At 45.3% G+C, this 10936-nt stretch overlaps 1 protein-coding gene across 1 annotated transcript in view; it reads right to left on the reverse strand.

Moving 5' to 3' along the window:
- The window catches only part of Cntnap2 (contactin associated protein like 2), a 2135903-nt gene that overhangs the window by 18371 nt on the left and 2106596 nt on the right, over positions 1 to 10936 (reverse strand). The window contains exon 22 of the mRNA XM_005363796.2: positions 8789 to 9028. Within this exon, the coding sequence (XP_005363853.1) occupies positions 8789 to 9028 (240 nt within the window). The remainder of the gene's footprint in view (positions 1 to 8788; positions 9029 to 10936) is intronic.

Genomic DNA, 10936 nt, shown 5'->3' on the forward strand with positions numbered 1-10936 from the left:
CTGCTTTACTGGCCATAGGAAAGGACAGAAGCCAATCTGTCAGCAGAGGTAGAATTAGCATTTCTAAGTGGTGTTTGCTAGTCCCATGAGAGGATCTCCCAGCTGTGAATTGAGGTAACAGTCTTTTAAAAATGATGAGCTAGCTAAAGAATCCATGCCTTGATGTGTGGAGGGCACCCTTGAGTTGCGCTACAAGTCTATGACACGACAGGAGTCAATGACACTTCAGTATATAGGGCTCAGCCATAGAGTGCCTGCCTACCCTTCAACAAGGCCCTGAGCTCCATTTCCTTCACCACATTGACAAAGTGTGCTGGTGTACGTTTGTAATCTCAGCATATAGAGAGCAGAGGCTGAAAGACCTGAAGTTCAAGGTCGTCCTTGGCTATGTAGGATCCTTGAGACTGGCCAGGGCTATCTGAGACTATTTCTAAGGAAAAGAAAATGCAGTGCAGTCACATGTGGCAGTGAATGTATGTGTGATCCCAATTACTCAGAACGCTGAGGCAGGAGATTCATTTGAAACCAGAAGTTCAAGACTACTCTGGGCAACATAGTAATACCTTGTATTAAAAAAAAAAACCAAGCAAAACAATAATAAAAATAGCAAAGGCTACAATATAGAAGAAATGATGAGAACAAGGATTAATGGAAAGAGGAAAGCCCTGTCCACAGCTCCATTTCCACGGGCCCCTACAACATTCCTGTGGTACAGGAATGAAGCAACTTGAATATTGTGCCCTGCTGGAGTCCCTGTTTCTCCCACCAACAGAGAAGTTGCCATGGCAACAGGTACCAGAGGGTTGTGCCCTCTACTTAGCCTGCCACGGGTGACAGAGCTAATGACTGAAATGCCTGTCAGGTGCAGACTTGGGGAAGATGGGAAAGCTTCTAAGTGCTTTGCCCTGTGGGAAAGGGACTGGAGGCTGGCTGATCTGAGAGAACTGGACAGGATCGTACCCTGAAAGGTTTTAGAAATCTATTGTAAGGAAAGAAGAGAAAGGAGAGAGAGAGAGAGAGAGAGAGAGAGAGAGAGAGAGAGAGGAAATTCATTCTAGAAGATGTTCAGTACAACCAGAAGAGGCCAGACAGAGCTTGCCCCCATCTCATGAAGCGTCAGATCTTGTAACAGGCTAGAGAGTAAAGGATAATTTAGGGTGTCAATCACTGATGCTGGACAGTGGACCAGCCACTGAGGGGGAAAAAAGTTGGTTTCCTACCAATCTCCTTTCAGTGGAGCAAATACGTAGATCAAAACAAAATCATTACAAGAAATAGGGACTAATTCATAAAGCATATTCCGTATGGAGAAGGCAGTAAGTAAAACCCCAAAGGCATACAACACAAACATTTATCATGTAAATACTAGAGACTTCTACAAAGGAAAATGTCCATACATTAAAAAACAGAAATTGAACTAGGAAAACATTCGAATAGGAATTATCTCATGACAGTTAATTTTTATTTCTTCTTGATTGATTTAGAATCACCTAGGAGACTGAGATACACCTCCAGTGTATCCACGAGGCTCTATCCAGCAGAGATGAAATGAAGATGTACCCTGAGCACAAGTGTACCCATCATCGAGGTTGGAGACTTGGGTGGAGTAAGAGGGGAAAGGAGACAGCCTGAAAGTGCCAGCATCTCCCTCTCCTCAAGCCAAGCACCCTGCTCAGCTCTGTCCTCTCTACCACGATGGACTGGATCCTCTTGGAACATCAAACAAAATATCTGCTTCCTCCCTTATGTTGATTCTAGAAGGTATTTTGCTTACAGCAATATGAAAGTAACTAAGTATATTACTTAATATATAAATAATCCGTACAAGCCAATTCATAAGTGACCAACAAACCAATAAGAAAAACATGAACGTCCAAATAATCTTTAAATGAAGAATATAGTAAGCAGGCAGCTTACAGAACAATAAACACAAATGATACATATCCATGCACCAGGAAATCTAACCTCACCCATGAGTAATGAAAATATAAATTAAGACAAGAGCAAAATTGCATTATCCAATAAAACACAGCAAAAGTTAAAGGGATATTATGGGGCACTAGTTTGGTTGAGTACGTTGGAAAAAGTGAACTGTAATTTGGACTATTTCAGAAAGAAGTTTGTAATAACTACCAAAATGAAACATAAGCATATCCTCAGACGGAAATCACTTACAAAGCTATTTACTATGAAAATAACATAGGAACAAAAGGCAAAGTGTAAGGAATACTATCATTAGATGTAGAAATCCTTATTACATGTGCAGAAAAAGGAGAAATTGGAACATTGGCACATTAGCTAATGGGAATACATTCTTCGCACTCGCGTAAAAGTGTGTGCTGTGCTGGTTACTGAAGAGGAAAATGACAAATAAGATAGAACAAAGATTAAGTGTATGAAATAAGCGCATTAATTATGAGCTCTTAGCACAACGATGAGAAAAGAAATGAAGTTGTAATTATAAAAGCTGGAACGATTACTTTTAAGTGCTTGCAGGTGGTAAAGAAAGCCAAACGCCAGCTTGTATTTAGGAGGAAGCTGAATAGATGTGTGAAGTTTTTAAATGTTCATTATCTCCATAACTCCTTTGCATATGAAGATATAAAAATATTTTATCTTCAGATGGTAGAAAAGAAATTTGGAATATGGACAAGAAACCAACTCATTAAAAACCATAGCATTGGAGCTGGGGAGCTGGCTCAGTGGGTAAACTACTTGCCACGCGAGTGTGAGGGCTGGAGCTCGGATCCCCACCACCCATGTCAAAGCCAGGTAGACTTGGAGGCCACCTGTAATCCTAGCACTGAGAAGGTAGAGACAGGTGATCCCAAGGACAAACTGGCAAACTAGGCTCGCTGGAATCAGCAAGGTCCAGGTTCTGTCAGAGAGGCCTCCATCAAGCAGAGAGTGAATGAAGATACTCAAGGTTAACTTAGGGCCTCTACACGTATGTGCACAATGTGCATTCACACCTGCACACACACACACACACACACACACACACACACACACACAAAAAAAAAAACATAAATGCACACACGCAGAGAACATAATCACATCCACAGAGGCAGGATGCCTTCAGTCAGGCATTATTTTCAGTGGTAAATGGGCTGATGTGGTGACCAGAAACATGGTTCCCAGTTCTTAGAGAGACTATTATGGAATGTAAGGGGTGGGGTTGTTACAATGAACAACCTCAAGTACCATGTTATATGGGAGCAGATACATGTTCCTAGGAGGCTGCTTTCCCAAATGCTCTGGAGAGTTGCCAGAGTCTATGGGGAGTTTGGGTGCTCAGCCCTGGGTTCCCGACACACCCTGCCCTTGGGGTTGGGCATGAGGGTTAGAGTGTCTGTGAGGATTTCTGGTAAGGATGGTTGAGTATCAGACTCCGGTTCATTTAAGGGCTAGAAGTCAGACAGCTCAGGGTTACAGTGGCTACTGTGAATTCAGCTGTTAGCGCCTTCCGAAGGCAGGTTTCTTGAGGCTGATGTTTCACTGTGTGAATCATGCCAAGAGTGTTTGCTGTGCGCAGTCAGGGCCTGGGAAACAGTAAGAAGCCATTATCTTTCCAACCAGAAGACCTGCAGGAGTGAAGCTTATCGGTTGTAATGATCTTCTAAAAGAAATGCCTTTGGTCCAGTTCATTGTGTGGCAAATACCATGAATGGGCCTATTCATCAAAGGCTCTATGGGGTGCACACACACAGCTTGGCAAGCCCAGAAACGGGTGGTCGCTGACTCTTGGACTCTTGCTTTCTGCTGTTTGTTTTGCTTCTGTGTTTTACAGACCGCGTGCGCCATCTGTAGCCATCTCTTGCTGGCAAGTCTTTCTCATTCCAAGGAAGTAAAATTCTGAATGTGACAGAGATAAGAACACCAGACCCAACAATTCTAAGAGGTGACTCACAGCAACTGCACTCTGTGACCCTTAAAGCAAGACAGACTGGGGTTACGTTTTCTATCTGATAACAGCTCTTCTAAAAACACTTCCAAGGGTTGATTAACAAGGAGTTTCCTCATGGCTGCAGCAAAATGCCTGAGCAAAGCAGCTTAAGGAAGGAAGGGCTTGAAGGAGCAGCATGAGGGAGTGGACATGCTGCATCTGTATCCAAGCACTCCAGATGAGTGCTGGGGCCCAGTTCTCTTTCTCCTTTTCTATTAGTCTAGGACCCCAGTCAATGCCCACATTCAAGATGGTGTTTCCTCCTCCATTTGACCTCTCTGCAAATGCTCTCAGACATACCCAGAGTGTGTCTCCCAGGTGACTCTAAATCTAGTTGATAAAGAAGATTAGCTACTTTATTTCTTTATTTTTCTGGGGCTGGAGATCACACCTGAGCATCGCACATACCAGGCACGTGTTCTGCCACTAAAGCAGAACCCCAGCCCTGTCTTGTTTCTTTCCATAACCTGCTTTCAAGGGCCGTTCGAGGAACCCCTCAGATTTGGTGAGTGATTTTCAATCCTGCTACATACCGGTGCCACTTGAGGACACTGGCGAGTGCAGAACCCACAATGACATCCCGGGAATTCTACAGTGCCCCCAAGGTAGAGATCAACACCAGATGAGCACTTCAGACTTCCTCACACATGTGGCAAGCCACCGAGGACTTCTGGGGCCACCGAGGACTCCTGGATGAAATGGAGGTGCTGATTTCTCCTCTCCACCAAGCTTCCAGGTGACTTGAGGCTACCGAGTGGAGGGCACACTTCAGAGTCCCTCCATGAAAAAACTTAGTCAAGATGTCTCAGACCAGGCCAGGGCTGGCCAGTCTTTGCCTTTATTCTTTTTCTGTCCCAAACGCTAGTCCCACCCTCACATTATCCATAGAAGGAAATATTATTTTTGTGCACATGCTATTGTTTTCTTTTTGAATATCTCATAGCAAGAATTATCCCTGTATTCAAGCTTGGGGGATTATCTGGACCATTCAAAATCCTAGACTCAGAACTCAGAATGGTGAGTGTAGGCTTGCAGAGATGAGAGTGCAGCTGCTGGCGTGAGGAGCCATTAGAAATCTCAGAGTTAGTATCAGATTTATAAATTAAATTAAAACTCTGTGTGTGTGTGTTTGTGTCTTTCTGTCTCTGCCTCTGTCTGTCTGTCTTTGTGTGTGTGTGTGTTCAGAGGCCAATAGCAGATATCTTCCCTAGTTACTCTCTGTCTTAATTTCTGAGACTGTGTCTTTCCCTGATTCTGGAGCTCGCTGATTCCTCTAGGCTGGCCAGTGAGCCCCAGAGCTCACCCTGTTTTCATTGCCTCATGTCTGAGATTATAAATTCATACTGTCATGCCTGATTCCTCTTTTTCTTTTCCTTTTTGTGCATGCTGGGTCTCGAACTTGGGTCCTCATGCTTGCAAGGCAAGCATTTCATTGAATGAGCCATCATTCGAGTATAGTAGATTCAGAAAGAAAGCTAATTAGAGCTTCTGTTTCTGAGAAAGGTGGAGAATTCTGGAGGACGAGGCAGCCACATGTCTCTCTTTAGGATATGTTTTCATCCCAGGGGAGTAAACCTATCAGAACTCCCTTCCCGAGAGAGACAGAGACACTCATGCCTTCATCTCTCATCTGTTCCAGGAATCCTAGTAACAGGCCATTGTAACTTGTTTTATCCCCCTTTGCAAATGGTCTAGAGGCCTTTGATTTTTGACAGTTTGTAAGTTACATCTTTTAGATGCTCCTTTTTTTGAAACGACAATGGTTTTTTTGTTTTTTTCTTTTCTCCTATTTCTCTATCTTTTATCATCTTCACCCCTGGGCCTCACTGAATTTAAGAGGGCAGGGGAAATGCTTTCCTCCTTATTTCTCTCATTGGAGGCTGCTGTGAAGTAACCGCCCACCCTGGCTTCTCTTTGATCCTTCTTCTCCCCCCGCCACCCCCCCAGCCATCTCCTGCTCCCATTTACCTAAAAGAATAAAGATGACATCATGTGACCTAAATAAGCCTTCTGTTTCACAGTTTGAAAGAAATATTCTACTCTTCCTTCTAATAGAGTTCATAAGACTGGCATTTAACAGCAAATGGTGTTTCCCCAATTATAGAAATGGTTTGGGATTGGATCTAAATTCCAACTGGCTGACTTGTCTTCCTTCCTTCCTTCCTTCCTTCTTTCCTTCCTTCCTTCCTTCCTTCCTTCCTTCCTTCCTTCCTTCCTTCCTTCCTTCTTCTCCCTCCACCCTTTCTTTTTTTTCCTTTCTGACAAGGTCCTGCTATGTAACCCAGGCTGACCTTGAACTTGGAATCCTCTTGCCTAAGCGCTACAATTACAGACTTGGAATACAGAATTTAATTTGAGTGTTGAATACCAACAGAAATGTTTTCTAAACTGTACGCATTTGCATAAATCAATCAGAAGGAAGCTGCCATGAATAAAGCATCTTTTAAAGTCCCCGAACTAAAATAGTTTTGTCTCTACAACCGCATTTCACAGACCTTAAAAGCAAACAATTGGCTAATTAAGCCATAATGAACATGAGCTTATCTTGGCCCAAGGAAGCGTTTAGCTATTTTTTGAATCCGGTTTCCTGGCAGAGGACCCCACATGCTCACAGCTACCCATAGCCTCTCCTTGCAGTATCTATCTGCAGAGCCCCAGAACCTGCGCATTTCAAGGCAGCTCCCCAGCTGTCCCCCCTCACACGTGCAGGACTGCATCTGAGGAATCGCTCTCTCTGTGACCCTGACACATGTCTTTGCGCCTGTTACATTTTCCATCTTCCCTTTCTTTCTAATGCAGCAGAATGCTTCCTTTGTTCAAGCCAGCCCAGGAGGAAAGCCCAGCCCACTGAGTGCCCTTAACAATACTCATGAAAGAGAGTTGCTGGGAGTGCCCTTGGCACATGGCGCTCTCATCATGTTATAGGAATCCCTAAGTGAGGAGCAGAGAGGGCTGCTTAGTCTGTCAGTCGGCTCTCCTGACAATGGGACAGTTCTGGCTTCACTAGTCTTCCAGGGACAGTTCCAGGGACAGTTCCAGGGACATCACCATGGTGATGGCTGCTCTGCTGCTGAATGCTGGTTCAGGCCTGCAAGGTGATGAAGGCAATCAAGCGTGCACTGCTGTATGATGGGCTGGGTGGGGTTTGGAAGCTTCCTTGGACATTCTCAAACAGTCTAGCATAATAACCATAATGACTATTAATATAATGACAGCTAAATATTTGCAAGCTTGCCATGAATCTATGATTGTTTTAAGTTATGATTTTTTAAATATATTTTTTTGTTATATGTGTATCAGTGTTTGCAGTGCCCCAGAGACCAGAAGAAGGTTTCAGATGTCCCGGAACTGGACTTACAGATGGTTGCGAGCCAGTACTGGGAGCTGGGAACTGAACACCATGTGCCAGAGCAGCACATGCTCCTAACCACTGAGCACATCATCTCGTGTGCAATTCTTGTGATTTAGGTCTTCGTGTCCCTATTTGAGGAATGGAGAAACTGAGGAGTGAGGTTATGGCAGCTGTCTGAGTTTAACCTGCTGGTAAGAAGCAACAGAGGCGTTGGAATTTGGGCTTCACTCCCATGTTGCCCTGTCTTGTGAACTCTTTGGGAGTCACTAACATCCCTGGTCAATTGGGGTTGCTTGGAGACCGCTTGAGTCCTGTATTTGCAGGTCACTGAGAAATTTACATGCCACTTCTCCACCTCCACCTTATCAGTGAAAAGTCAGGGTTTAGGTGGGTTATCTGTGCTGTCAACAGTCAGCCCAGGAGGGCTGAGAGCAGAATTGTGATGGAGGAAGGCCATTGGTTAATTAAATAAAGAAGCTGCTTGCCCTGATAGGTTAGAACGTAGATGGGAGGAGTGAATGGAGCAGAATGCTGGGCGGAAGAGGAAGTGAGGTCAGACTCGACAACTCTCCTCTCAGGGGCAGACGCCTCAGAGAGAGACACGATGCTCCACTCTTGCGGTCAGAGGCGAGAGCTCTGCTCTCTGAGGCACACGCGATGAAGCTCTGACCCAGGATGGACGTAGGCTAGAATCTCCGTGGTAAGCCACCTTGTGGGCTACAGCAGATTATTAGAGATGGGCTAGTCCAGGTGCGAGAGTTAGCCTAGAAGAGGCTACATAGAAATGGACAAGCAGTGAATGAAAGAATGCTGTGTCCATGTAATTATTTCGGGTAAAGCTAGCCTTGCGGGCAGTGGGGTGCTGGGGATGCAGCTCCACTGCTCATAGTACAACAGAATTGTAGTTCAAAATTTGAATTTTCATCCAATTAACTTCTCTACTGATACTACTTCCTTTTGTTTGAACCTGGTGCTTTCAAATTGCATGTCTTACCACCTGCAGAAATGGGTCCAAACCCACAGGGCTGTCTGAATGTCAGGGGCGCTTTGGATGGTGTGGCCATGGACTGGGCTCTGTAAGCTTAGATGTAGCTCTTTCAGATTTAGCAATCTGTGATCCTCATGGGAGGTGAATCCCTGTGCTGTTTTGGAGGGAAAGTGGGCAAAAGTGAGGAACCGATTTGGCCCAGCCATCTATAGCCATGTTGCAGACTGCAGTTTGGGTATCTCTTAACTGACATGAAGAGTCCTGTCCCTATGCTCTTAACCTCTGACTTCTCTGTTTCTGCTTTTGAATAGAAATAACTCTTTTGTCTTTCACAGGAGCCAAGCATTACACCGAGAAGGCAGGGCTCATCATTTTCTTCCTGCTGTGTCTTAATTCTCCACCAACAGTGCCAGCAAGGGTCCACAACCAACCCATTCTACAGCTGAGGAAAGAGAGGTCGAAAGGAATGAAGCCATCAGGCCAAGATAGCTCCAGACTCTACCTGAACCCAAGTGATCGAGGTGCCAAGGGTCAGTGGCCAAAGACATGGGGAACAGCGTCAGTGGGGAGGCCCCACAGTTGGACTCCACCAGCTCGCCCTGAATGTGCACGTGGGCTGAAGCGTTTGTCTGTCTCAAGGCTGCTTTGAGGGGGGCGATGTGGTTGAACTGGACTCTGGACAGGCAGCCTGTGAAGCCTGGGGTGTTGTACTTGTGAATTTCTTGGTCAATTTTCCCTGTTTCTAGGAAGAAAAGAAAGAGAAAATTAGAATCCAGACCCATTCACTGTATTCTGTGGCAAAGCAGAGCAGTCCCACAGCGCCTGTGTGCCGAGCTCTTTGTTAGGTTCCAGCTTTGACATGTTTTTGGAGCTGAGATACTCAGAGCATCCTGGGCCTCAAGGCGGCGGACTTTAATGAAATACCGTTTTGCTAGAGAACATGGGAGGGTGAGGATCAGATCGCAGTTGAGAAAACAAACAGAACAACATCTACAACAAGAACACTCAGGATCAATTACCATACCAGCATACACTGGTTCTGACTGCTTTTCCATCTTGTTTTTCCTGCTCTCTGACTATTTTAGACATATTATTACACAAGGGCCCTGCTTAGCTCACATATTCTCTTTTAATTTCTCCTTAAGGAGTCTTTATTTTGAATGAAAAGGAATGATTGAACGAAAGAAGGAAGAAGAAAAGAGACTTACTTAGCTGAGAGTTTTGATTTTCCTTTTTCTGATGAACAATATGCTTGGAATTCCAAGGTTTATGAAATCTCTGTTAGCATTCAGGTATTATGCTGGTCTGCCCCTTGGGGACCTGGCAGGATGCGTCATCCCTGCGCTGGCCTGCTCAAGTGTAGGGTTAAGCTTTGCCTCGGGCGAATGGGTAGGAATAAATCGGGCACGAGGGAGGCGGCTCGCCCCTTTTTTCCTGCCTTCTGTGAAACGGCTACAGATGGGAACCTCGGTTCTGTAAGATACACTCAAGGTACTGACAACATTCTCTGCTGTTGGGGGCTGCAGACTCCTGGTCCCATGACCTTCTTTGCCTGCCTCAGACCCTTTGCCTGCTGGAGTGAACTGAGTTTACCTGTGCCTGCAGCTGCTCAGAGCATGGGACCCTCAAGAGTTCATGATGGCAGGGGAGTGAATTCTGTTGGTTTTTACAGCTGGAAATCCCAAGAGCTGGGGCATGGCTATCAGTTAAGAATCCCTATATAAGCTTCCCTGGAGCACAATAAAGTTGGCATTCCTGTTTCTGGGATGACCCGTGTCCCCATGTCTCTGTCCATGTGCATATGTTTTTAAACCTCCAGCCTAGTTCCTGGCTCGCGTACCGTGTACTGTCGCGTAGCTACACTCTGTTATGTTGGTGCAGCACATGCACTAAGTCCCTTCATAAAAAGTGGGCCTTCCTGCCTGCCGTCTCTCTTATCTTCTGCTGCTCCTGTGTCCCACAATAAACCCTCCACATGGGCTCTGTCACTTGGGTGAGTCTCTCCTGCCATTTTTAAACTATAACACTATTAGTACAGGATGGAGCATTTGAAAGTCAGGAAATAGTCCCAGTTCAGTTACAGCATTGAGGTACATTTATGAATCATCACCTTCCCCAGTTAGTACCGTCAACGTCTTCCCATAAACTCTCAGCTCAGGGGTGAGCCTGGCTTTAGGCAGCTCCAAAGTACCCATGTGTGCTAACTCAGCCCTGTTTGTCAATCAAGGCAGAGACTGCCTTTCCAGCTTCTTATCTCTGTTCTTAGGGCCCAGAAGACTAACACTGATGGAATCCTTAAGTGCTTAAGGCTATCTGGTCCTGCATCTCTCAACCAGAAAGATTTTTGATCTGAAAAACAAACCCTGTATTTGGTAACAGCATCAAAGTCCTTGGTCGACCAGAGAAGCCATTTCAGCTGGGGATTGCAGTAGAGAGAACCTCTAAGGGTGAAAGGAAAAGGAACTCCAGGCTGGCGGTGTTCTGTTCCGGAACTGTGGGAATCTGCAGGGGCCACAGCTCGAGGCTAGACCCGGTAGCCTTGAAGGCCGAATTCAAATGTTCTCATTTCAGGAGCAAAAGCAAAGATGTTGAAACTTCAGAGGGCTCTTGTGGGGACTGCATTAGAAAGATAACTGAAGAGGCAGTGTAG

Source organism: Microtus ochrogaster, linkage group LG12 (genome assembly GCF_000317375.1).
Source record: "Microtus ochrogaster isolate Prairie Vole_2 linkage group LG12, MicOch1.0, whole genome shotgun sequence".
Lineage (NCBI taxonomy): Eukaryota > Metazoa > Chordata > Mammalia > Rodentia > Cricetidae > Microtus > Microtus ochrogaster.